This window comes from Apus apus, chromosome 5 (genome assembly GCF_020740795.1).
Source record: "Apus apus isolate bApuApu2 chromosome 5, bApuApu2.pri.cur, whole genome shotgun sequence".
NCBI classification, from domain to species: Eukaryota; Metazoa; Chordata; class Aves; order Apodiformes; family Apodidae; genus Apus; species Apus apus.
The window spans coordinates 1,805,136-1,832,623 of record NC_067286.1 but is presented as its reverse complement, the minus strand read 5'-3'; the positions used below and the strand labels follow the sequence as shown (position 1 = coordinate 1,832,623).

General features: G+C 45.3%; 1 protein-coding gene across 4 annotated transcripts in view; it reads right to left on the bottom strand.

Moving 5' to 3' along the window:
• Positions 1-22,424, bottom strand: part of LOC127385217 (acyl-CoA (8-3)-desaturase-like) — a 33,065-nt gene extending 10,641 nt beyond the window's left edge. Inside the window, exons 1-13 of one of the 4 annotated variants that reach the window (XR_007889620.1) lie at positions 21,861-22,424; positions 18,066-18,176; positions 17,485-17,682; positions 16,422-16,523; positions 16,116-16,244; positions 14,243-14,300; positions 13,738-13,814; positions 13,301-13,398; positions 12,856-12,952; positions 11,638-11,717; positions 11,321-11,446; positions 10,843-10,997; positions 9,895-10,361 (exon numbers count right to left, since the gene is read on the bottom strand). Coding sequence is in view for 1 of the 4 variants with exons in the window: in XM_051620802.1 (XP_051476762.1) it covers positions 10,946-10,997; positions 11,321-11,446; positions 11,638-11,717; positions 12,856-12,952; positions 13,301-13,398; positions 13,738-13,814; positions 14,243-14,300; positions 16,116-16,244; positions 16,422-16,523; positions 17,485-17,682; positions 18,066-18,176; positions 21,861-22,154 (1,422 nt within the window). In the remaining 3 variants the exon portion in view is untranslated. Of the gene's footprint in view, positions 1-9,894; positions 10,998-11,320; positions 11,447-11,637; positions 11,718-12,855; positions 12,953-13,300; positions 13,399-13,737; positions 13,815-14,242; positions 14,301-16,115; positions 16,245-16,421; positions 16,524-17,484; positions 17,683-18,065; positions 18,177-21,860 lie in introns of those variants that run through there. The other 3 variants (XR_007889622.1, XR_007889621.1, XM_051620802.1) reach the window with 3 other exon arrangements.
• Between the last annotated feature and the right edge of the window lie 5,064 nt (positions 22,425-27,488).

Below are 27,488 nucleotides of genomic sequence, written 5' to 3'. Positions count from 1 at the left end.
GTACATTTCTAGGTGTAACAGCAGGACAACACCAGGAGGAGGCAAACTTGGATTATTTTTCCTAACCCTTTCCTTCCCTTCTTCTGCTTGAGAGAGGTTTTTCCCTCTAAACTCTTCGGATTGCAAATAAGCTTCCCCTGAGTGGAAACCATGCCAGGGTCTTCTACCTTCTCTAGCTCTCCGACCAGGTCACAGCACCAAGACTGTCACAGTTCAAGGAGAGTTTGGTTGATGTTCTTGGTTGTGTGGTTTAGTTTTAGTCAGGCCTAGGATGGCAGCCAACTCAACCAAGTCCCAAATCCAGGAAAAAAAGCTTGTGGTGATGAAGCAGGTTCATGGATCTGGGTCAGTGGTGTCTATGGCCAAGCCCATGGACGGACTGAAGACCCAGAGCTGAGCTAACATGGGGGCACAGGTCAGGGTGTGGGTCCCAGGTGAGGCTGGTCAGGGCCATCAAGACCTGTTGGTGTACTCAAGGCCCTGAGGTAGTTCACTTTTTCTTAGAAAACAAATAGAGAAAGAGGTGCAGTTGGTGATTTTGAGGTTAGGAGCCAGAGAAAGACCAAACCAGTACAGAACACCTCAGGTCACCAGTGAAAGATTTGATCCAATGACCAAAATTTCAGCTCAAGCAAAGACCAGAATCAGTCCTGGTCAGTGTATCCCTATTTATTCTACCTATTTTAATCAGTTGGAAGGCAGGGATACTTCAAAGCACCAGCCTGCATCCCTCTTTATATTTATTTATAGTAAAACTGTGCTTTTAAAACACATTTCAAGTTAAATATTGTGAATACCACTCTGCCCTTCCCAATCTCTCCAGCTTTAGGATCAAATTCTTGAGGCTCTCTAGCCTTCCTCTCATTAGTTGTCTCAATTTATATATATATATATATAAAAATCATATTATAATTGTCAACCAATTATAAAGGTTTCTCTCTAGTGAATGAGGAAAGACACAATAGTTTTCTCCAGACCTGGATCTACTCAAAAACTCTTTTGAAAGCCCTTTATAAATTAAAAAAATTGTTTGATTTGCCTTCAAGCCATAAGGGAAACATCTGACTTCCCAGCTGGAGTAAAATGCACCCAGTAGCAGAGTGCACCCCAAAAATAAGGTAATTTCATGTGGGAAACTGTGTCTCCACATCATCTAGAAAGTCTTCTTAAAGAAGGGCCTGAGAATTTACACCTGAAGAGCCAAGAGAGGAGCAACCTCCCTCCCAGACACACGTTACAGAGGGCAACATAAAGGGAATGTGGTTGGTGCTGATCAGGGCCTGAAAGGCATCCTAACAGGAGGATAGAAAAGGGCTTCCTGGAAGGGCCAGCTGCTTGGATTTGTTGCCATTCTCCCTGTTACCCTTGGCATACTTCCACTGACTTGGCAAGAGATGAGTGGGCTCTCCCCTGCTGCACACAAGGTGGGCTTGTGGTCAGAAACCACAGCAGACTTCCCTAGAGAAGGACAAGTCACAGAAACAGCCCGACAGCTTCAATCCAGGCATTAGCATTGATATCCCACCAGTATTGATGTCAAATCCACTTGACTGTGGGAGGGAAGGCTGGCAAAATACCAGGAGGAAGAAAACTGGAGGTAGCAGCCCAGAGGTAAATCCCTTCACAGGTTGTTATTAGCAGGAGATGAAGGTGGCAAGATAACTTCCAACTATTGGATTTACAACTCCAAGGAAACTGTCCAGGGAGAGTGAGATTTTGAGCTGGTAAATGCAGCAAGGGTGCAAGTGAAGTGTCCATACTGGAAAAAAGGAGATATTAGTTGGAAACTAAACATACTGCCCCTAGTCACAAGTTGTACTTAAATATAAGTAGTCAAAATAAGAAACTCAAGCAAGTGAATTAAAAGGATTAAAGGAATGACCTTGTGTTTGGCCTTGTCAAACTTCCTGCACGTTAAATAAAACTCCCATCCATGGCTTAGGCTTGTAACCCTCAGGTATTGCTATAAAATGCAAATTCTGTGGAGCACCTGAGAGGACTCACATGCTTTCAGGCCACACACCCACCACTCCTCTTTCCCCCTTCATGCAACAGATGTTAGAGACCCTCTACATGGAAGCAGAGGCTTTCCATGTACTTCAAAAGATTAAAAACCAGGGGCATCAATCCAATTTCAGTAGCAAGCTTTCAACATTTCATGTTGTTGTCTAAATCTAAAATCAACGTAGGACACAATGAAGTCATCAGAGTGAGGAGGACTGCTGCAGGTTGAAACCTGCCAGCAGGCAAATAGCAGGGACAACCCATGCTGTTGGAAAGCCTCCAAAGCAACCTGGTGTCAAGAAAGCTCTACAAGAAGCCACAGGTGTGAATTTCTTTTCTCCCCTCTAATGCAGGTTGTCATCCTGAAGTTGTTGATCTTGCTTGTGTCTAGAGTAGCTTTTTACTCTAAGTGGGAAATCAAAAAAACCACCCCAACATTAAATTATTTGTAATGTATAAAGCTGGCAGGTGAGGAATGAATAAATCATGCTGGACAAGGAAGGAGCTGGTGATGCCATCTGAACTTCTAGAAGGTCTTTAGCAGGGTCTTCTACAACATCCTTCTCTGTACATTGATGAGATGGGTTTGATGGGAGGATTATTTGGTGGATGAAGAACTGGCTGGATGGTCTCTTAGTGCCTTGAAAGCTGAGTTTTATCTCCCTGGCTGCCATAGCTTCTCACTGAAGGTATGTTTTTTAATTTAAAAGTTGGTAAGGGCAGTGAAAAGAACAAGTGGGTTAACAAAAAAGGATTAAGTAGTACCCTGAGAACCTCTCTTTCCTTCTCACACACCCACAGCTTGCAGCTTTGTTCATGGGGTGAAGTTGTTCCCATCATCACCCCCATACATTGAGCAAACTGGGTGTGCTGCAATTCTAAAAATGTAGGCCATGTCCCACAGAGAACACTTAAATCTTGTAATGAGTGCTTTTATGGGCAGCACAGACCTGCTGTGCTTTGCTCCCTGAGCGTGTGGCTGATGGATCAAAGTGCTTCTGATTCAGCAAATTGGAGCTTCATCTTTGGTGTGTTGAAACAGAGCATCAGAAACACCAGCAGGCCCTGAGAGAAAGCAGGAGCCACCATTCCAGAACTGGTTGACTCTCCTCACCCTGAGGTCACAGCAATAGCACAGGGAATCTCAGCTTTAAATCACTTTTTTAATGCCCATAACTCTCCAGTTGTAGTTCACCTTCTATTGGGAGGGTATCAATTGTGCATTCTCTGAATAGGCAGGAAGGAAAAACCCCACAGGATGATTTTTCAATAGATATGATTACTGTGATTTGTCTGTCAAGACAAACCCTTTTCCAGCTTCATGAGGAGCCACAGCCTGAGGGATTTTTTTTCTGCAACCTGCCAGAGTGGCTGAGGCTGTTTGTATTCCAAGAGGAACAGAAGAAGGTTAGACTAATACTTGGGACATCTAGCATCAGGGTGGCATTTCAAAGGTCCTAATAGGTCAGTGGGAATGGAATGAGGAGCTCCTGAGAAGATCCACCCTGTAAATCACTGTCAGCAGCAGCCTTGGTGGGCAGAGCTGCTGTTCTTTCCCTTCTCCCACGGGGTAAGTCCCCACATATCCAATTAATAGAGGATAATAAATCAGACATTGTAATGAATCCCTATTGAATCTCTCTTTATCCCCCTCTCCAGGCATCCACTTCTTGGGACACTGGGCTGGCTGGGATATTGCTCTGGTCTAACATTGCCTCTCTTAAGCCACCTCACACCTATTTGCTCTTCTAGGAAGCCACACAGACCCAGGTAATTAAAGCTTTATTCTGTGAGAGTGATAAAAGAGGTTGTGAAGGGGTAGAAATGCCCAGGGAAGCAAGGCTCAGTGACACACTGGCTGGTGTGTAGCTGCCCTGCACAAATCTGGTCACAAACATGGAATTATGAGTCAGAGTGAGCATTATGGTCACGCAGAGTTCTGTGGGCAGCAATTCTTGCAGAGTATATTGGCTTTATTTGCATAATTAGCTGGCTCTTGCTCAATGTTCCCCAGGCTGGGCTGGTATAAAACTCTGTGTATCAGCACATCACCTCCTGGCACAAGACCTGTGCAGGGATAAAGAGGGGATTCTAAAATACATCACCTTTTTTTTACACTAGATACTTAAACCAAAGCCAAGTGAAGCTGCTGTGTCACAAATGGGCACCTGGGGACTCAGCAGTCACCATTCAGGGGGGGCTTCCAGAGCAGACTAGGCTTATAAAACAAATCTAAAATGAATTCACACTGGATGTCTGATGCTGGAGACTCTAGATGTTCATGTTAGATTTCTTGGGTACCATTTGCAACAAACAAATCCAAAAGGAAAGGAATAGAGCTTTTTAAAAAGGCTGTCATTTTTATTTCACCAATACCTGTAGACTGGATCTCTTCTAATCTAGAGCAGAGCAACAGCTTGAGTGGGCACCTTTGTGTCAACACCCTTGAATTAATAAATTATTAATTAGCCAAAAAAAAAAAAAAAAAAAAGATAGTATGAATCCCTGCACATGTTCCCATTAGGATATTCCCACCATTCTAATTTTTCAACATGTCACCAAAACCCAGATACAGCCCAAAAGCTTATGCTAACCATAACCCTGCTGATAAAATACACAGGTAATACAAGTATTCCTTGGGGGGTAAATATATTCAAGGATAGGGCAGTCAACAGAGAGAGATCTAGATCCCCTAGAAACCTAAACCATCCTGAAAACTGTATTTTCACATATATGTGTTATATGTTTTCAAATGTTCATTGTTACTTCCAAGAAGGACTGTTGGTCCTCCAAGGGAGAATAATTTTTTTACCAGGCTCAGCTGGGGGGCCAGTTAAATCAATGATGATTTTTTCATTTGATTCTCATTTTTCCTCATGTATCCTCAGCAGTAGCAGGCATAAGATCTTTCTGAGAAGCTTAAAAATATGGACCAAACTCTTCCTGGTTAGGATACTGAGTTTCCAACTTTTCCCTGTGCTGAAGTTAATCCTGTATTGATGATAGTGTGGTTATTGCAGTATTACTGACAGAATCCTGAAGCAATGTGTCTTTCCATCATCTTACCCTCTTGTTAATCCTGCTTGGTTTCTCCAAGAACTAAACTTTGGAGGAGGAGCAGTTGAGCCTGGACTTTAAAAAGGACCCAGTGCTGCTGTAGGTTAGAACCCTGTTTGGTTCAGTCGTGAGGAAAGATCAGCTCTGATTATTTCTCCCTCCTGTGCAGGGCTTTGCAAGCTGAGCATTTCTTGGTAGGACAACTGGAGAATTCAAACCTGCAGGCACCTTCTGAAGAGCAAGTGCTGACTCTTCTTTCCCCTTGATTTTAGCAATGTCTGTTGGTTTCTTTGACATGTGAAATCCCAGGGGTGAAAGTCAGTTTTAATCTGCAAGTGCTGAACAAACTAATTTAATCTAATTGCTATTGAGGTCATTTTACAAGGTCACATTGGGGTGCTGAGGAGATAAAAGCAATCCACTCTTAGAGAGCTTAAAGAGAGGCAATCTGACATTACCTCTGGTTCTTCCTGTAGGGACAGATGTTAAGCCCAGAGATTACAGTGCTCCCATGGAAGTGCTTTTGCCAACACCCTTGTGCACGTTGTCACCACAACAGCACTGCTGGTCCCCCAGGAACACCTACCTGGTGTCACCTGTTAACCTAGCCTCACCACACTGGCCTCTTCCCCACCTCATTCCCCTATGTCCAGGTGACCACTTGAACTCAACAGTTCATTCAAGAGTCCATTACTGGCTCTTGAAGGTGCAGCTGGTGTGTTCAGTACCAAACACATGGTTGAGAAGGCTGGAATTAGCACGTTGGCTTCAGACTCCAACTTGTACACCCAGAGTCATAACTTATAGCTGACTCCCCCAGCAGGGTGTGACAGAAGACACTACATACCCTAGCAGATGTTTCCAACTGGATCTTAGAACAGCATCATAGAAGGTACCACTTGGTGTTGCTCAAGTTTCCATAGGCTCTCCAGTAACATCCTTGGTTCTCACTTTGAGCTCATCCTGGACTTCTGCACACAGCTCCTCATCCTCTAGCATTCAAGGCACCTTGTTGTCTTATTCCAGGGGTCAGAACTCAGTGCAGAAGTGGGGACAGGAGAGGCACTGATTTTTAAATTGCTCCTTCCTGGTACCAGAGCCCCACCATGGTGCTTCTCAGACTGCTGTGTGTGCACAGACCACGTCCCTCAATAGCAATTTCCTCAAAATGACATCAAAACCCAACATCTGAGCAGCTGACTCAGTCCTGGCACACCATTTTCTCACCCCTTCTGGAGTATGAACAAGAACAGGCTCAGAAGTGCAACGTCAGGGCCCAGGCTGCCTGAGATAACAGCCTGGACACCCCATTGCTCTTAGGAATGCAATTAGAGGGGCTGGGAATTGCTCTTGCAATCATCAGGAGTCACTGAATCAAAGGTGTAGAAAGCATCTGAAATGGGGATTGAAGTCCTGCCCAGACAAACAATGCCATAAATGAGAGGCCTGTTCTGCCAGTCTGGAAGTCTTTGGAAGCTTCCAAGGAAAAGGGAATGTATCACCAGCCAGTCCATACATGGGGGAGAGGTGGGCATTATGGCCCTGGGTGACTTTTCCTAGGGAGAAAACTGAACCTTGGCAACTAGGCTGCTCCAACAACTGCACTGGTGCACTGCCATCCCCACCACGTTGTGGAAAAGGCCAGGATCACCTCTTCCAGCTCCATTTTTAGAAAGAAAACCAACCTTCTCTGCAAAGAACAGTCCCGCCAGAACGTCAAGCGTGTTCCGAGTGCGCCTGTGGGATCAGGTCCCTGGGGGAAGAGGGCAGGCAGGGAAATGGAACATGCCCCACCCCTGGGTGGGTGATAAGATGAAAATTGCTCAGACCCAGGCAGTTCTGTACATGCACAGAGGCAGAGCTCAGCATTTAAAGAGCCTGAGAAACAGCAGAACACACCTACTGAGCTGTGGGCACCACCTGCAGAGTAGGCACCTCAGGTGGTCAGCTGGAACATAGTCACCTTGGGTCAGCAGGCTCCACTGTAGATATCATCTCTACTCCTGGGTGACTGTCTCTTAATGGATGGATATTAGGCATCTACATTGTCATTTCCTTCAGGGTGGGAAGGCTGGCCAGCAATCAATTCTCTAAGAGTTGATGCAGTAACACTGAAGGACTATAGCAACGTTTTGCAGGATGGGGTGGGAAGAGGAATCAGTGAAGTCTTACAGGGGAATCTTTTTTGGCAGGAGGAGAGAGGGCAGGTGCTAAGCTGAGGTCCTGCCACCCAGGGCAAGGTAGGGGGGTTTAGGTTACGGTTGGACTTGATGATTTTCAAGGTCCCTTCCAACCAAGATGATTCCACTCTTATTTTATTCTATTCCAAGACAACAGCAGAGAAGGCAGCTGGTCTTTCCCTTTCTAAATTCTTCAGCTTCCATCTGAACCATCTGATTCAACATTCTCCCTAAACCTAGAGCCTGAGTGAAAGAACAAAAGCAAAGATACAAGTTCAGGAGAGGGAATGTAACCACATATGCCTCCCTTTGTCCTGAAATAAGCTTTGCTAAGTCAAGCTTCTCCTTCTCTCAAAGGCTCCCTAGTCCTTTGGGGTCTATTGTAGTTGCTGCAGCTTCACTGACATTCTTTCTCCATATAAACAGAGATCACATCAGCATCCTGCAAATCCTTCAGAGAACCTACAAGGCAGAAAGGCTGGAGTCTGTCTAATCATGAGGAAACAGGGAATGCTGGAGGGTGGGAAAGATGGAAACCCATTTGGGAAAGAATTAAAGGAGGCAATGACTAAAATTATCCATGAGGAGAGTGAGAGAAAAGCCAAGAAGTGCAAGGGAAATACTAGAGTTGTGTGATAAGAGAACAAGAAAAGGAAGTGGAAGAAGAAATAACAGTTTTGTTATTTTTGTTATTTGTTCTTGTGCACCATGTTAGAATTTGGCAAAGATCAACCAGCTTAATTGTTAATAACCTTTATGAAACAGATAAAGAAACAAACCAATATTCACACAGGCTGTTGGATCAATTAAAGAGGTGGAAACAATCAAAATGAGGCTGCAAAAAGACAGACTCAATGAATTACTACTTTCAAATGAGTAGAATGCAACTAAAGACAACAAAGAATCAGTTTGATTTATGAGACTGACACCAGAGAGAACCATTTTGTGTCAGTCTTGTATTTAGAGGATTTCAGTGGGACCCAGGATCTACTCAGCAAAGCTTTCAAGTCTCACTGGTAAAAACCCCATAGGAATCCTTAATATTTATATTACCTTCATATCCATTTAAAAATTCCTTTGTGTATTACCACACTATCACTTAAATACTTACAAAATGTGATTTCTGTTAAACATAATTGTGGATCTCACCATTCTAACCAACCCTGGATTTGGGAATGCAGAATTGTTCCAGGTACTGGTTAGAAGGGATTTTTCAAATTACAAGCAAAGCAGCTTTTAAAAACTACTTTTAAAAGCAGGATCCCTTTCAGTGGCATCTCTCAGCTGTTACTAGGAAATAATATTAGTACCAGCACTTACACACAAGAGATATAAATCCAATTTTTAAAAAGATGTTCTTAAAAAATAAAGACAAAAATTAAAAGTGCAAACTTTTGCTTCTTGTGTTGGGCTTGGTATGATTTGCTAGCTAGAAGAAGGTTGTGGGTGTCTGTAGTTTGTAGCACATCTAAGTTGCCCATCAGTGGGTTGCAGATGGGTCACATTGCTCGTGGTGATACCTCACGTTCAGATCTTTCATGTTTTCCTCTCTGGGGTGGTTTGTTCACCGAAAGCTGGGGCCCAGAGCTCTGGATGTGAGTGGCAGAGGAGAAGAACCATGTTCTTCCATATGGTCTTCGCTCTTATGGACAAATTGTCTACCTACCTGCCAGCCAGCCAGGTGAGTACACTACACCACAGGTTTTGCCAGTATGGCTCAACTGTCTCACAAGGGACTTCATTAGCTATAAATTATATCACAATATTTCATCATCCTATCATCATTCTTTTGCAAAATCAGCAAGATTAATCAGAGGTCACAGACTCTTTCCAAAACAGGTATTGACTTGCAATCTTAAAAAAAAAACCACAAAGAGGAGCTTTACTGCTTAGTATAATTTCTCTTTTTTCCTGTATTCTAGCTTTTCCAGATGACCATGCTGTCACCACCCAGCTCTTCATCTTTCCCCTTCCTTCCCTGCTGCTAATGGATACCTGCACATCTCCTTGCTCATTCACACATCCTCCACCTCTTTCATCTGTTATTCAAGGCTCATCTCTCCTCATTCCCAGTTTTACCTTCCCCGTAAGGTTGTAAAGCACTTTCAGTGAAGATATTCCACTCTAGGCCCTCTCCAGCTTTTTCATTTTGTTGGCTCTCTCAGCTGCTGGTGTTCTTGGAGACCTACACCTCTACACGAGTGGCCGTGACACTTTCCACCAGCAGAAGCTGTCCTTGACCATAAGCAGGGAAGAGCTAGGTCCTCCTTGGGGCCAAACAGCTCAGAACCAGGTACAGAACTGCTAAGAGGGAATTCCAGGTGAGGAGCTGGATCTTGGGGATGATGAAAGAGAAGTTGGCAAGACCCAGAGAGGCCTACAGAGTTAGGCAAGATGAGTTCCTCTTCTGGATGGAGGAGCACACAAATGTACTTAGTTGCCTAATAACCGTGCAGATGCCCACAAGCCCTTGGAATCACTGGGAAGTAAGCACGTAGGTAGAAATTAATGGATGTAAATAAAGGTCAATAAAAGCAAGATTACCCTAAATGCCCTTGTAATCTGGGCCTACTCCTCCGTGCCTTGGCTCCTCAGTCTTACTCAAAGCAGGTCGAGAGCAGAAAGCTAATTAGACAGCACAGTCACCACCCAATTAAAATATATCCATGTATTTAGGCATATAAATATTACAGGCTTTACAGACTCTTTGGACTGTCTTCAAACCAGCAATTACAGGTGTAAAACTTAGCACCCAGTTCCCTGCTCCCCACGCAATCCATGAACAACACTCAGTGGTAACACCTACGTGGTCAGAGGGTGTAGTGTACAAACAACCAGCAGCATGGGCACGTGTGCCAGGCCATCTTGTTCTGTGCCTACTTATTTTATCTAATCTAGAATATTCCTTAAAGATCTTCCTTGTCCTAAGGTGTCCTGACTTCCTGCAGTTTGCTTTGGCCTATCCCATTCTCATCGATCCACTGAGCCAAAAAAAAGAAACAACCAAAACAACTAAGGAGACCTTATTGTGGCTTTTCAAGACTGGCAGAGGGCTTGTAAGGAAGATGGAGACTTCTTACCAGGGCTTGTAGTGATAGGACAAGGGGCAACGGTTTTAAACTGAAAGAAAAGAGATTTAGGTTAGATATTAGGAAGAAATTCTTCACTATGAGGATGGTGAGACACTGGAACAAGTGGCCCAGGGAAGCTGGGGCTGCCCCATCCCTGGAAGTGTTCAAGGGCAGGTTGGATGGGGCTTGGAGCAACCTGGTCTAGTGAAAGATGTCCCTGCACATGGTGAGGATTGGAACTGTATGATCTTTAAGGTCCCTTCCAACCCAAACCATTGCAGGATTCTATCACTCTATGAAGAATTCCCTTTCAAACTTTCTCCACGAGGAACGAGCTGATTCCTCCAATGAAGTAAACTGGTCAAGCTGAGTCAAGAGCTACTTCTCCCCAGTTTAAAGGCCCAGTTCACCATGGCTCTAAAGGCTGAGATTTGGAGCAAGAAAAATAGAGGTTAGTGGTTGGGAAGGAGAAAAAAAATTACCTCTAAGCCACTTCCCCACCCATTCTTACTGAAATTAGCTTTGCCCACCTCCCGAATTTCTATGCCAGGAGACACACACACACTGATGGTCAGTGCTGACTTTTTGCAGCAGTTGTCTGGTGAAGAGGTTCCCTTTGAGAGCTGTCAGTCTCTATCCATGCAGATAGGCTTCAAGCCAGTGCTCCCCAGAATCCTTCAGTGAGCTGCAGGAAGGGAACATAAAAAAATATCAGGTATGGGGAGGCAATAATCAACTTCATGGGAAGTTGGAGTTGAGATGGAAAAAGAAGTAAATGGAAACAGTGGGTTAAAAACTGCATTGACATCTCATAGCAAAGTCTGACTACAGGGAATGAGTTGAGAAGGCTTAAGGCAAAGAAAAAGAGCTTTAAAACTCTGAAAAGTGTTGAAAATTAAAGTGCTTTTAGAAAAACCTAAATAAATTCCAGGATTGACCTCTCCACGGACGTGAATTTGCCTCGTGTGTTATTGCAGTGCAAAAACCATCTTGGTGGTTGATACTTACTGCAAAATATCTAGAAAGGCTGTCAGTAAAGGCTTGGTTTTATACTCAACGCCGTGCTTCTCACAGAGGGCTTTCACCAGGGGAGCTGCTTTCCAGTAGTTGTGTCGGGGCATCGTGGGGAAAAGGCTGGAGAATTGGAGGAGAAAAGTACTGTAAGACTTTGCTTGCCCCACTCTGTTGAAAAATCTTTCCCTTCCCTCCACCCCAGCAGGAGAGCAAAGGGTTTCCGTGAGATGGTTTCATGTGAGACTTCCTGGCCTTTCTCCCTTGTAAGGGCCCCACATTATTCCCACTCTTCTCCCCAGAATCGTACTCACTGGTGCTCAATCTGGAAGTTCAGGTGCCCAGTGAACCAGTCGTTGAACAGGGACTGTTCCACGTTGCACGTTGCGTGGAGCTGGGAGGCAAAAAGACCAAAGAAATACCTGATTTAGCTTTTTCTTTTCTACAGGTCTGATAATTGAACCCCAGCAATCGTCACCCACCCTTGTCTAGCATGAAAGGCAAGTCAGTGTCAGGGGTTACAGGTACTGTTGCCCTGAAGAATTCAATGAAGTCTAGATTGAAAGGAGTTTTGGGGATATAAGTTAATTCAGCTGCTCAGGAAGAGCAACTTCTTCCCTGGCAAGCACACAGCCCCAGCTGTGATTCTTTTAAGAGGCTCCCCTCACACCTTTCACTCGGGTGGAAGGAGAAGATGCCCAATGAAGAAACAAAAAACATTCTTCTGGCCTCCTCTGGCCAGGACGAGTGCAAAAGGATGAGTACAACCCTTTGTGTACCCAAGCTTCATCTCACCTCCTTTGGACCCCTCTAGTTTGAAACCTGCATCTGAGCTCATCGCTTTAGAGTCAATGGAGAGTCACTTTAGAGTCAATTTTCATCGTGCCAACCATCTGACTTGGTTTAGATGTCTATTTTAGAGCAAGATGAACCATGCTCTGGAGGTGGGTCTTTCTCTCCAGTGAGTGTAGCAGGTGTTCAGATGTAGACATCCAGGTTTGGTCAGATGAATACCAGGGTGGGTCTTTTTCCCTTAATAGAAGGAAAAACTGGGAACCCACTATATGGGATTATACTGCTGGAGGCAGTAGAGGTGTGAGGAAAGGTGTATTTCCATATTCATTCTAATCAGACCCAAATCTTGTCAGATTCACCTTATCTGCAGTCAACCTATAACCTGTGGGGTAAAAAAATAAAGGTATCCTGTCCCACTTTGCCTCACTTCAGTTGGCCTAAAAGGAGAAACTGACTGTTATGCCACCAGTACTTTGTCATAATAGGAAAGGAAAAGTGTTGTGAAAAATGTGTCAACATTTTTGAGTGAAAAAAATAGGAATTTTTTTAAAAATCTAGATGTCCTGTTTTCTAACTGAAGTTTTAACTATTTTGACTACTACTGAAATGTGTGCCTGTTTATTGAACAGCAAGGACAAACCTCTTTACCATGGCATTAAAGCTAAGAGACCAATGTTGTCTGTGTCCTATAATTCAGGTCTGCAGTCCCACTCTTCCAGAAGTTAGGAAATTCTCACCTGAGTTGACACCCAGTCCTTGTTCTGGTCATAATCAATGTCCATTGGAATGTGATTCATCTGTGTCACCCAAATAAACCAGTTACTCTCTAGGTACCTGGACAGATAAACACAGGAACACTTGTCATATCTCTAACCACATCCAAATTGACCATGAAAACCCTTTCCTAATCCTGAGTACAAGAACACTTTGGCATAATTCAGGATTTTCTATTCCATCCCTTTGCCTCCTAAATTTTGGGGTCTCTTCTGAGCTTGAGTTTAATCTTGAGTTTCTCCATCTGTAGCTGCAGATGTCCCTGAGCAACCACCACAGCCCTCCCCAGGTGATGCTGTTCCTTCTTGGCTGACTATTTCTGAGAAAACTGCAGCAAGTACAACCAGTTTTCATTTCTTTTTCACTGAACCTTTGATATTGATGAAAAACATTAGCCACGTGTGTTACCTGGACACCCAGTAGTACACCATGAAATTGTTAAATCCCATCAGAGGAACATACATGAGACAGACTCGGATGTTGAAAAGCACAATCAAGAAGAGGTCCTGTAAGAGAAAAAAAAAAAAAGCCAAACAACTAAATAAAATAATAATAAATAACAAAAAACCAAGATGAAAACAAGCCCTTGTGGAAGAAGTCCCTCCACTCCCTCCTCTCCCCTTTGCTTGAACTGCAGATGAAAAATAGTTTCCTGTTCACTTCCATTCAGCTGCTAAGAGGCTAAAAACCCTCTTCTAAAAATTTTTCCCTGGACCCATTCCTGCTGCAGCAAGTCTGGAATCAGCCCTTTTTGATCTGCAACTCCCAGAAGAACCTGAGGTGAAGGTTAATACAGGCACAGAGTGGTGACATTTTATCTTCTAGCCCATGGAAGTTGTGCTTACCAACCAGTTCTTCCTCTTGATGGAAAAGTAGAATATAGTCACCTGGAAGAAGGGTATAATTGCAAGTGGGGCCAAAACTGGAGGGGAAAAAGGAAAACAGAGAGACATGTATATATATTATGTCTAGATATATATATAAAATTTATAATATACACATATAATATTGGGGGTTGGGCAACAGTTCCCTCAAAAGCTTCTTCTTTGCAGTGGAATAAAAAAAGTTGCTTTCATTCACACTAACTACTCATGTGCCCACATCATCTCTTCTTCTGTTCATCTTCTTCATTTCTTCCCCATCCTTTTCTTTCTCACACTTGGTTCACCCTCACCTGGTACCCAACATCACATAACCCCAACACAGACTTAAGGGCAACTCCTCCTCATGTGAACCTTCTTCATTGTGGAGGAAGCTTCCTAAATCTAAGATTTCAGTGGGAGTATCTTTAGAACCTTTCTCTGGGGGAGGAGATGCACTCCTGGTTTTTAGGTGGACAGGGGTACTCACAGATGAAATATTTATGCTGATAATTGTAAGGCATGAACTTTTTCTTCTTTCTTCCAAGCTGGAAAATGAAACAACATTGTGATGGGGCAGTTGAAGACCCGAGACCCTTCATAAAGCTATTTCTTACTTCTGGCTGATGAACACATCAACAACCACCTCTTCTCTCTAATCCAACCCCTCTTCTTGAGAAGCAGGTGCTAAAACCTCCAGAGCACTGGAGAGACACAAGTTTCATTTCAGGCTCTGCATCCAGATACCAGCATTACACTCATGCCAGAACAGAGCCATTAGTTTTAGGAGAGCTCCAAAACTCAGGGCAGGACACACAAATGCTCAAAAATGCTCCCAAACAATTTGAATGTTGTAGAGGAAGTTTCCAGTGATGGTGATGAAAGTCCCACCTAACCAATTCCACCCATTCACCCCACAGAGTGCAAAGACCACGGGTGCTCAGGGAGGGACAGGTTGGTAAGGTGAAAACCAAGACCAGAACCTTGATGGGTGACAAATGCAGGATGTGTTTGCTGTGAAAGCTACACCTGAATTTCCTTATTAGATAAGACAGGATGCAGACAGCCCAAATTCCTGAGTCAGAGAGGAGATAGTGCCCAGAAATTACACAAGCTCTCCTAAAATGGCCACAAGTTCAAAGCAGTAAATACTCTCTAAAGGCATCTGCCTTTGTTGTTGAATATTTTGCCTTCAAGTACCTGAAGACCCAAGAGGTGAAATATTACCAAAAAGAACAGGTAAGTTTAATGCCTCACAGTGTTATTTTCACTGTTTGCACAAGAAGGTTTTTAACATCATCAGCAAATTTTGCACTTCAAAGGACAAAATAATCAGGAGGTAAAGCAAACTATTACTGACAAAAAAACCCCACCCTTCAGCACCTCAAAGATTTCTTCACTGGATCAAAACAGAAACAGAACAAATGAACTGGGCTCAATGAAGCCCCTGAAAACCCTTTTGCCCACCCATGGGGTGCTTGACTCTTTTCTGTTAGCAACCAGGAAGACATGACAACTAGTTTCCTTCCTTCCCTTCCATCAAAGGCAACCCAGCAAAACCAGCTCACTCTAGTGGGGCTAATTCAGAACCATGGGGGCATCTTTCACAGACAAACCCCTTCCCACTTGCAGCTACTAGTTTTCTATGAATAAGTATTTCCCATAAATTCTCTTTACAGGAGCCTTTCTGAGACAGCAGAGCTGGAACTTTCCACATGCCTTGGAGAGCTGTAATTTCTCTGCTTCTTCCCAGCTAAAAGAGACTGAGACATTATTTTAAGAGGCTGGTTGTCCAGCAAAGAGGCCATGAGTAAAGAGAATTGTCAGAGAAAGAAGAGGCAAAAGAGACTTTGCCCATTCTGACGTCACCAGAAATCTCAGGGGTGCAGGGACAGGGTCTGTCCATGGGCTTTATTTTTAGGAAAGCCATAGCTTTCATGATTAAGAAATGATTTGCTATTTTTGTGTTTCGTGCATAGCAGTTGTTCTGGTGCTGAAGGATTTAGGTGCTAAACACCTCCTACAGCCAAAAGGTCCCAGAAGGAGCATCTGATTCACCACCTGCTATCACTATCACTATCAAAGAACATCTCACCAACGCAAGTGGACTGACTCATCCTTTGGGCTGCCTCCAAGGTGCTTACCCAGCTCTTCAGAGAACTTCAGCACTGAATTTAAGACCTGACTTCTCAGGAGTTGGTGCCTCAGCATCGTCTTAACTCTCCTGAGACTCTCAGCCCTAGGACCACTTTGGAAACTCCCATGAGTTTATGCAGCCAGGCACAAACTGGGTTATGATTATACCTCACTCCATAGCTTTCTGTCCATGAAGTCTTTGCTGCTCCAGCCACCCCCATGCTCACCTCCTTGGAGAGGGTCTTTCCCAGGCAGAAGAGGAAAGGGTGCATGTTGAGGTCGGGGTCCTTGCGGAAGCAGTTGGGTTTGGCATGGTGCTGGTTGTGCAGGTGGTTCCACCAGCTGGCTGGCAACCCCTGCAGGAAAAAGAGAAGACCAGGGAGTCTAGCTAAAATAAAAAATAAATCAATTGCATCACTTTTTATCCACCTGTGATTAACACCTGTACTACCCTTCCCTGAACATAGCGACACTCCCCTTCGTTGCTTAGTCCAGACTAGCCCCAGAGAATATTCCCACCATGAGGCAATTACCTTCAGAACATTTATCACAACAATCTGCATAAATCGGTTCCATTTAGTCTTCCTTAAGACAGAGCAGTGCCCCAGATCGTGCTGGAACCAGCCCATCTGGATCTGGAAGACAAAAGGATCACTGAGGGAACGGAGTCACAGCAGCGTTGCATCAATTGGCCTCAGGAGTCTCTGTAACTTCATGGCACGAGTACATCTTCCTTCTGGCTTGGGGAAGGAACCTGCTGTCCCACCTGCTCAATGCTGAGAACTTCCTTTTCAGGCTACTGTCCACTAAAGCTGCTCAACACCAGGTACTGACTTTGTTGGAGCAGCTGAAGGGAAAGCAGCAAAGCATCGTTACAATTCATGTGACACTTACAGCATGGAACTCTTTTGCCCCCACTGCAAATATACATTTCCCAAGGAACCAGCTAGAAAATACAAGAACTTCCAAATTATTGGATACTAGGCAAGTAGAACAGATTAAGTAATGAATTGCTTTGCACTTGTTCCATGGATGTCTGAGCAAACCTAAGGTTTCAGTGCTATGAAGAAAATCATTCTTTCTTCCTCCCCTCACCCCCCAATTTCTCCCACCTAAGGGCCACAAGGTCCTGTTCCTTCCTTCCCTACATCAACCCTGATGTGTGTCGTGCCTTTCTGTGCTTCAGCTTTCCAAACCAGCAGAAGACTATTCAGGGTTAGTGGGTGCAATCCACTCACAAATGACCCAACAAACACAAGAGCCATCAGGCAGAAAACAGAAGGAACATGGAGCCAAAAGTAGAGTAGGCAATGAAATAGTCCTTCTTTTGCTGGGGTGATTAGATCAGCTCATCCCATTTTGTGGAGCTGCCAGGTCCACAACAGCCCACCAACCCTAGTGAGCAGCTTGGCAGTAAACTCAGATTTGCTGGAGGCACCAAAAATTGTGGTGCAGAACGTGCTTGTGGTCCTGAGCCAGATGCCAGGATCTAAGAAGAGGCAACAAAGCACGCCCAAGACACCAACATTCCATTAATCCTCTCCATCTGGAAGGACCAAACACGTCTGCAGTGTCAAACAGCTGCCAGCACTTTACCTGAGCAGTGGTGAACAACACCATGCCAACCACGAAGGGCACTAAGGATATCCCGAAGTACCAGACCACGAGCCAAGATGCAGCATCCAGTACCAGGAAGTGAAGGAAAATCAGGAAGAAAAAGAGGGAATTTGGCCTGAGAAGTCCCATCTTCTCAACAGTGCAGCGCAGCTCCCGAAAATCCTCCAAAAGGCATTTCTGTGGGTGAAGTGAGTATTAATGCACTGTCTGCTTTGAAAAAGGAACCCAGCTGAGCCAGGAAGCCTGGAGCAGCCCTGGAATGCAGAGGAGCAAGGCTGTCTGAGGGGAGTCTGTGCAAAAAAACGAGCCTGAGATCAACAGGTCTTGGTTTTCCTCTGAGAAGAGTGTGGAGCTCTGGGGCTCATCCCTCAAACCCCAGTGGGGATGCAGTGATGCTGGGACCATGCATGTTTCCATGCTACTGCCCCACCAGCCCCCCCAGGGCCCAGCAGCAGGCATGGTGCCTCAGACATGGTTTCTCCTGCCTCCTTGGTTTTCCCTCTCCTCCCATGCTGAATCCCCAGCCATTCCCACCCACCACTGGATTCTGGGACACTCACTTCCTTATTCGACTCAAAGCTGGGCTGATCTGGTGCCAACTCCCCAATCAGCAGAGACTTCAAGTATTTTTTCACCAGAGACTTATCACTGTGAAATGCAATGAAGGCATCCTGAGAAAGACAAAAAAAAGGGATGGGGGGAGGGAAAGAAAGGGTTAAGTGACTAAATACCAGGTGCTGAGCCTCTAGTTTTCCCAGGTCTTTGATACAGCACATAATCCAGTTTCCTCGGTCCAGAGGCTTTAGGATTTTAGTCCCATTTGGTTGCTCCCTGTAGTTCTGTGCCACCAGCTGGAGCTTGGCCCAGGGAAGCTGGAGAAGTTTCAAGAAACCAGATTTCATAAATGTACCTGGGCGAGGCTGGCAATAAACCTGAAAGTGTTTGATGAAAAACTCCTTGCGGAGGGAAACACGGTCTTTCATCTGCTTGTTTCAGCACAGTCCTTCCCCAGGAGGCTCCAGCCAGCAGCCCTGCCCTATGGATGAGTCCCAGGAGAAGAGGAAGATGCCAGTGCCTTCGCTGGGTGCCTCTGCCATGCTCAGGATGATGTCTTTAAAGTCCTGTCTTCGTTATGCTTGGGCCAAAGGGGATACATGCTGAAGGTCCCCACCCAGCAGGACTAGGTGGGCATCCCTTCCAGTAAGATTTCAGACTGATTGATGTTTGGGGAAGCTGGGTAACACTGGTGGCACAAAAGGTCTGCCCAAGAGCCGTTGGAAATACCAGTTTCAAAATCATTTATCAGCTGTGGGTTGAAAGTTGAAAGTCCAGATAAAGCAAAACTCTTCCTTGGCTCATGGCCTCAGTGAATTTTCCAGCAGGAAAGTAAAGAGGTTGAACATATTCTTTTGTCTTCCAAAACCAGCAGATACAACAAAATCCTCAGAGTCTGAGCATCCAGGAACTTGCTGATTTGGGCTCTGAAGGTCAAGGTGGATGATCATGACACACAAAAATCAAGTCCCTGGCATTCCTCCCGAGCCTCTGTGTACAGACAGTCTATCCCTGAGTACTTTAGCCCAGAGGAAGTCAGAGCAAGGTGACTTTGTGGCCAGGTGACCCTTCCACAGTTCCCTAGTGGCCCTTTGTCCCAGCGACTAACTCTGTCCAGACCCAAAGGACTGAGGAAAACTCTCCATCATGATTCTGTGCCTCTCATCCTACAGTTTTTAGACATTTTTTATGTAGCTCCCTCTTGCCAGGAACACCAAAACTGACCTAAGCTGTAAGTATCTTACTGCAGCTTGGAAACAGGAGCCAGAATCCTTTCAAGCAGAATTTCCCATCCACTCTACCAGTAGCACAGATTTTTATCACAGAACTGCAAGCCTTGCAGTCCTGCAGCCTCTCCTGTCTCCTCCCTGCTCTCTAGGCCCTGATTATCACCTTGTAGGAGACATTAACTTTCAGAGCTCTCATCTGCAACACACCTCATCTCCAACATTTGACATCAGTGTCATGTTCTGCCAGGCATATTGCCTGCATTTACAAAGTAATCCACACAGAAGTAGATCATTCTCACCACATCTATATAATTATGAGCTCTGGAAGAAAAGAATCCCCACCAGATAGATACAGTTATGAGCTCTGGAGCAGTCAAAAGTAATTTGGAAAAAACCCTGGAACCTGGCTTGAGGCAAAGTCATCCACCAGATGATCTCTTGAGTCACTTTCCAGTCCTGTTTTTCTGTAGAACTTTGTATTTCTCAGAATCTATGAACATTTTAGAAGCAAAAAAAAAAGAATGACACAGAGTCACACAATAAAAATCCAGAGCAGACAGAAGATTAAATCCAGAGTGTAGCCACAACCCTGACTACTGTGTGGAGTTCTGGTCCTTCTGTCTTCAAAGAGATGTAACCTAAACACCTGTAGCAAAAAAAAACAACAAACCCAAACAACCCCAAAGCAAAGAAAACCAGAGTTCTGGAACAGCTTTTGTATTAGAAGACTGCCTTGGAAAGGAGGTAGCAAGTTAAAGAGTTTAAAAACCCCCTGGGTAGCACTGAGGAAAAAAATGATGGAAAATGTAGTCACTGTTTTCACAAGACAAGAATGGGATTTGCAGGAAGTAGGTTTAAAATGTGCCAAAGTATTAATGAGGCTTAATGAGGGAAAACAGGCTGTAAGATTATTGTAATAACAAACACAAGGAAGATCAAAGGTTGTTTTTCGAACTCAGTCAGACCAGACAAATTCACTGCTGCTCAAACCCCTGGGGGCCTTTAAAGCACAATAATAAATCAAATCCAAGCCTCTGCAGGGGTGGCTGCAGAAGCTGGGAGGACGTAGCTTGGGGACAGATCCTGCCAAGCATCCTGAATCCCTTGACTCCTTCCATTGCAGCCCAGGAATGGAAACTGCAGGAGGTGGCACCAGGCTACAGGGATCCCTGGGCTGCCCTTGGTGTGCTGGGACTCGAAGATCTTCAAGGTCTTTTCCAACCAGATCAATTCTGGGGTTGGTCTTGTGTAGTTAAGAGGAGCAACCTCAGTGTTTGTCTCTGTGGCTGCAGTAAAATCATTACACAAGGCACAAAACATCAGCTGAGAGGGTGGATTTCAGATCCTCAAGTCAAAAAAAGCAGTTTTCATGTAAAAGAAAAGACTTTCAAGCATGCCTAAACCCTCCTGAGAGCAGACCACAGAGAGTCAGCATGCACAGGGGGTTTACTGGAGCAGAATTACTAGGAAGGGAAGAGGTTGGTGAGAGAGCTGGTGGTGTTGGTGGCCCACAAAGACTCCAAAGCCTTGTTTTAGTTCATTTGGGAACACTAGGTGTTTTTCTGCCTCAGTTTCCAACAAGGTGAAAGCAAGAAAATGCATTTAAGAACTGAGCTGAACCATTCTGGGCCATGAGTCAGGAAGTCCTGTCCCATTTTATTAACCCAAACCTGAGGAACTGGACAGGCTGAGCAATTTCCTTGATATCAGACCGTCTTGTCATGACACAAATTAAATCTGGGTCTCCCACATCACAAGTTTATGCCTTAATCCCATGTTCCTGAGGCACATATCACATGTCTGACTATTCAGAAACACAGGACCTACTTTCAGCAGTCACTCTGCATACAATCATTATTTCTGTCAACAAGCAACCAAGTATTTCAGATAAACCTTCTAACAATTTTGCAGGAAGCTAGGGAAAAAAACCCCACGTTTTCAAATAGTGATTATTTGTAGAATTTTTCCTCCTCTCCTGCAGCCAATTGTCATTTTGTTGCTTTCTCAGTCGTTTTCCCTGACTTTTTATATCTTTTCCCCCTTCTTTGAAGGAGCCTTTTTGCTCAAGACTCTCTTGAGTGACTTTGTCACTCAAGTGGCCTCTTCTCTGGCTTCACTCCCTCCCAAATTACTTTATGTGTGGATGTTTCCTCCTTCATGTCCATCTCATCTATCTTTGCTGATAATTCGCTTGTCACTGATCACATCCATGTTATGCTGGGAAAGTAAAAACACACACTGAGCATTCAGCTTCCAACCCTCTTCCCTTTCTCCCTGCTAACCCAGAAGCAATTTCCAGGCCCCTGGAGGGACAGCTTGCCTGGTCATTCCATGTGCAAGATGACCCAGATGGACATTGCAAGGTGTAACGAGCCGAAACGCAGCTTCACAAGTTGTTGTGCAGCAGGTGACTCTGACCTTGAGGGTCACCAGAAGTGTGGGCAGTGCCAACTACCTGGTCAATGCCAACTACCTGGTCAGTGCCAACTACCACAAGCCCCTGGTGTCCCACCGTGCCATCCTACCCTGCCGATGGCACCACTTGCCCCCCAGTCTTCTCCCAGACCTTACCGTAGCATCTTGCCCCGCGTAGTGTTTCAGAACCCGGCTGCCTCCAGGGTGTCTTTTGGAGAACTGGCTGACATCATAAACCTTCCTGTCGATCACCAGCCACTGCTGCTGCCCTTGGCCACGGCCATTGTGGAGCCTGATCTCTTCCCAGGTGAGAAGCTGTGGGAAAGCTGAAACGGGTCCTGTCTCCTTGGCCGTGGAGCCAGTCCGTGGAGTCATCCGTGCTGGCAGCTGTGCACTCAGCTTGACTGGCCTCAGCTTTGCAGCAGTGTCTCCAGAAATAGACTGATCCATCTCAGCCTGCCCGTTATACAGTCCCTCTCCAAGCCACTCCCTGTGCTTCTAGGGCTGGTTGGCTCCTCTTGCCCAAACACACCCTTTCCATAGCTCCCTCCTCCTCCACAGTCACACCTGACACATGGGCACACCCTTGAATAAAAGGCCTGTTCCTTCTTGTCCTTCCTGAGTTGCCTTTGGGAGGTCTGATGAACTCATGAGGACTGAAGATTGCTCCACTGAGAAGATTATCTGTTATTCAGGTATATCAGATGTTAAAATGACAGAAAGGACCATCAAGTGAGCAGCTTCCCAGAGTACTAGGAGTTGTTAACTTACAGCCATGCTGCTGAGCTGATGTGGGGATTGGCCAAAAGATTAGATTAGACATGAGGAGGAAATTCTTCCCTGTCAGGGTGGTGAGACCCTGGCCCAGGCTGCCCAGGGAAGCTGTGGCTGCTCCATCCCTGGCAGTGTTGAAGGGCAGGTTGGATGGGGCTTGGAGCAGCCTGGGCTGGTGGGAGGTGTCCCTGCCCATGCAGGGCGTTGGATCTAGATGGTCTTTAAGGTCCCTCCAGCCCAAACCATTCTATGATTCTAAGATGAACCAGAGGAAAGCTGTGGGCAGCTCTTCAGCACCACATATTCCCTGGTCTTCTGAGGAAATTGCAGCACTTTCAGCATCCTGTAATCCTTTAACCAGTCATTAAACACCAGGAAAGCCTGTGTTTACCATTCTGTGGGGCTTCATCCTGCCATCCAGCACCCAAAGGTAAAGCTGTGAAGGAGCATTTAAAGCTGCTATTAAATGTGGTTGCTAACATCTCCTGTAACTGTAATTCCTGCCTTCAAGGCATGGAGACAACCTGAACACTGCTGTGAAACCAGCAGCCAGCTCCAGGGCCTGCAAGCTCTCCACAAGCTACCTCCTAACAACCTCATCACTACCAAAAAACCTCAGGCTGCCCTTGCTCTTTGGAATTTTCTGGGTCAAGCCTGAACTCATGGCTCTTTCTTCACTAAAGGCATCTCTGGCTTGGAACAGCAGCAGATCAAAGAAAAGGCAGACGAAGGAAATGTTATTTATCTCCAGTTAATTTAGCTCATGTAGTTGGTGTGTGGTTGTTTGCAGAGGTTCCCATGTGCACTCCAGGCTGTCATCTCATTGTTCAGGTCATGAATCTACAGGTCACCAACAGACAGAAATTACAAGACTTGGGGGTGGAGAATACCACCACCACCACCACCTATCAACACCAAGCTTGGCTGTAAATCAGGAGTCCCTAAACCTGCTGTTCACAGAATTAACCCCACTGAAATATAAGTCTTGTAGAGCCAAATCTACAGATCTGTGATGTTCAGAGAGGCTCTGCTACCCAACCAGGAGGTGAGAGTCCTCAGAAGTAAGAAATAAATAGAGGGCAATGCCGTGGTTCCTATGAAGTCACAGCAGTTTTGCAGGAGACCCAAAAAAACCTAAACCCACATAAATGAAATGGTACCTTCCTTGGGATTCAGGATTCTCTTCATACTGTAATTTTTTAAATCCAAAATTTCTAGCCTTGGGTGCTTCTGAGGAAGGTCCAGGCTCTAGGCAGGTGTGGTGTGGTCTGTTCTCATTTTCTCTTTATAATGTAAAACTGAGTGAAATTCCAAACTTCTCATTTACATTTATAAATGTATTACATGTAAAACTATAAATATTGTCTACACCAATGCCCAGACCCTGCCTGAAACCTACCAAAGGTCTGGGTCTCAACTACCTCTTGTGATTGCAAGTTTCACAGACAGTTCCCATACGATGATCCAAAGAAAAGTGGGGTTTGGGACGAGAAGGATTGAAAAATATCTCAGCAGAAGCTTCAGACCTCAGGAAGGAATGAAAGCCAAGAAAGGCAAATGATGTTCTTGGTCAAAGTGCCTCAGCAGGGTGAGGTGAGTGGCATGATGGCATTGCAGCAAGCCCAGGCAAGAGCTGACTGAAGCAGAGATGAGCTGATAGGCCTCAGCATCAGGAGAAAGGTGCCATTTCAGTTCTACAGAATAACTTCATTTCAAAGACTTTCTGCTCAGGACACTATGGAATGGAGTTCAGGGGATATTTATATAGGGATATTTATATAAGGTTAGTGGGACTCTGGGCAACCCAATCTAGTGCGAGGTGTCCCTGCCCATGCAAAGGAGTTGGGACTCAATGATCTTCAAGATCCCTTCCAACTCAAACCCTTCTCTGGTTCTGTGATTCTATGATGATTTGGGCTAGAAGTGATGCTCAAGCTTCTCAGCTCACAGTTCTTTTTCTGAGCACACTCTGCGTGTCTCAGACTGCAGACACAGTCTGCAAACATTCACAGATGTGAAGTCTTGGGTTTTGTCTCCCTGGTGGTTCCCAGTGAATTAACAGTGGCCCAAAAGCAGTTGAGTAGGAGCATCTCCCATAGCAAAGTCACCTGCCTTGCCTTCAGCCCTGCACAGAGTGGGCAGCCTTTCTGGCTCACACAGAATTGCAAATTGTGCAATTCTAGTTCTTTAAATCATGTAGCATCTTGCAAATTCATCAGACAAGCCCAACAACCCTTTCAAAGTTCCTGACATGTGGCAATGGTTGAACCACCTCGGGTAAAAGAGAAATCTAACTATTTGCATTCATTAGAAGACAGAGATTAAAAAAATAAAAAGGGGAGGAATCATTTCTACTGTCACATTGCATTTTGTAACTCTTTACTTTGCTCTAAACAGGAATTGAGTGTCCACACTCAGGATGTGCTCATGTTCTAGCCTGGATGATGTGCAGAGTCTTACACAAACTGTTCAGCTCTTGAGGTGGTGACAACAGAATATGCATAAGAGTTGTTACACGTTTCTACATGTGTTGTCTTTATATACATGCCCAAAATTTCCAAGTTACTCCATAGCTGGCTGAAAATACTAAAAAAACCCCAACAAAACCCAAAGAAACCAACAAAAAAAACCTTCCCATCATCCTATTGTCAGATTTGTAAACCATAGAATCACAGAACGTGAGGGGTTGGAAGGAACCTCTGGAGATCAGCTACTACAACCCCCCCCCTAAATGTAGCAGCTACCTGAAATGAAGTCAATAAAAATGTGGGGTCAGATTCTGGTCCACAAAGAACTGGAGAATACAGAGGCAGGACCATCCTGGAGTGGACAACTATGGGAGGTGCCTGTCTGTACACACAGTAACAATGAGTTTCTCTGGGAACAGACACTGTGGGAGCCACTATCCCCCAAACCACTGGTTCTCCTTAGAGGAAGCCCCATCCCTGGCAGTGTTGAAGGGCAGGTTGGATGGAGCTTGGAGCAACCTAGGCTGGTGGGAGGTGTCCCTGCCCAGGCAGGGGGTTGGAACTGGATGATCTTGAAGGTCCCTTCCAACCCAAACCAGTTCTTTGATTCTATGAATGAAGTTTGGGAACTCTAAGTTCATTGTCCTCCATATTAACAATGTGCAGAATATACTTCATGGCTCAATTTATTTACCATCAGATCCTATCCACAGGGTCCTGTAATTCCCATCAATATTACACACTAAAGAGTCTCAAACATGTCCCTTCCCAGCCTGAAAGCAGAAGTTGTCCCTGCCAATATTATCCAGGCCACCAACCACATCTCAGAGCTGCATGGCAAAGCCCAGGTAGATGGTGAAAGCCACAGCCACACTCACCCAGGGAAACTATTGAGAAATCAAAGTGAATTTGCACCATCCTGGGTGTTCTGCAACAGGTGCCAACACACCTGCCCAAACCCGTGTTGGATGGAGCTGGGAGCTGGGACATGTGCCCAGAACCATCCTGCAGAGCTGCTGGTGTGACTAGTAGGAGTCCCTTTGCACAGGAACCTGACACAGTTCCCCTGATTTCCAGAAGGTCAGGATGGGACTGCTGAGCTGGGCGTTATGGCATCAACAATTTTAGCCTGTGTCACAGAAAAGGTTAAAATCATAGAATCACAGACTGGTTTGGGTTGGAAGGGACCTTAAAGATCCTCTAGTTCCAACCCCCCTGCATGGGCAGGGACACCTCCCAGCAGCCCAGGCTGCTCCAAGCCCCATCCAACCTGCCCTTCAACACTGCCAGGGATGGGGCAGCCACAGCTTCCCTGGGCAACCTGGGCCAGGGTCTCACCACCCTCACAGCAAAGAATTTCCTCCTCATGTCCAACCTCAATCTCCCTCTTCCAGTTTTCATCCATCCCCCTCACCCCATCCCTCCCTGCCCTTGTCCCAAGCCCCTCCCCAGCTTTCCTGGAGCCCCTTCAGGCACTAGAAGGTGCTCTAAGGTCTCCCTGGAGCCTTCTCTTCTCCAGGCTGAACACCCCAACTCTCCCAGCCTGGCTCCTGTTTCGTTGCCTTAAGTTTACACTTAATCCACTGGAGATCAGTTGCCACAGCACCAAGTAGTTCAGAGAAACAAGCTAATACTAAGATACGGTTGGACTTGATGATCCTGAAGGTCTTTTCCAACCTAAGTGACTCCGTGATTCTGTGAAGATACACTGAAGCATCTTGTTCCAGAGAAATCCTCCAAGTTCTGAGTAATGTTGTCATATCAGATGCCACCTATGGTTCTTTTAACCACCTTTTCTACAAAAACTAGATCTTTCATGGAACCTGTCTCACGTGCTGTGAAAAGACCTGCCAAGTGAGTCTCCCAGGCAAGACTGGATGAAGAACATCTACTTTATGAGCTGCAGAGTCTCACCCAGAAGGAGAATTTAGGTGTAAGACAGACAATTATGGGTTGTACATGTCTGCAGGGTTAGATGTCAACAGCACAGGGTTTCAGCTGCACTTACCTGTGTGTGCAGACCTGAATCTCTTGCCCTGTCCTGGCTGGTCTGAAGCCACCCAGAGCACCTTGACTTGGTGGTAGGCTCAGGGATGCTCTGAGCTCTGGCAGGGAGCTGACCTGCTCCCACCCCTGCAAGGATTTCATGGGTCCTCCTTCAAGGTTCTTTCCTCTGTGACTGGGATCTGTCTCTTGCCAAACACAGCAGGAAAACTGGAATCATTACAGTGATTTTCTCTCCAGCACAAAGCTTAATGGGGAAGCCACAACTCAGGAGAAGGCTGCACTCTAAAACATCTCTTCAGGCTTTTCAAGAGACAAAAGCTTTTGCAGACCACAACGTTTTGAAGACAAATAAACAAATCTAGTGACTACTTGCTTGATAACAACATTAAAAGACACCGTGTCAGTCAGGAGGACAAAAGGACCAGCTTTTCCTTTTTTTTTGGTATATTCTGAATTAATGGAACACCACCTGTACCTCAGGTGGGACTACTTTTTCAGGACTGGGAAGTCCTGAAATGGGAAGAGACACCAAAAG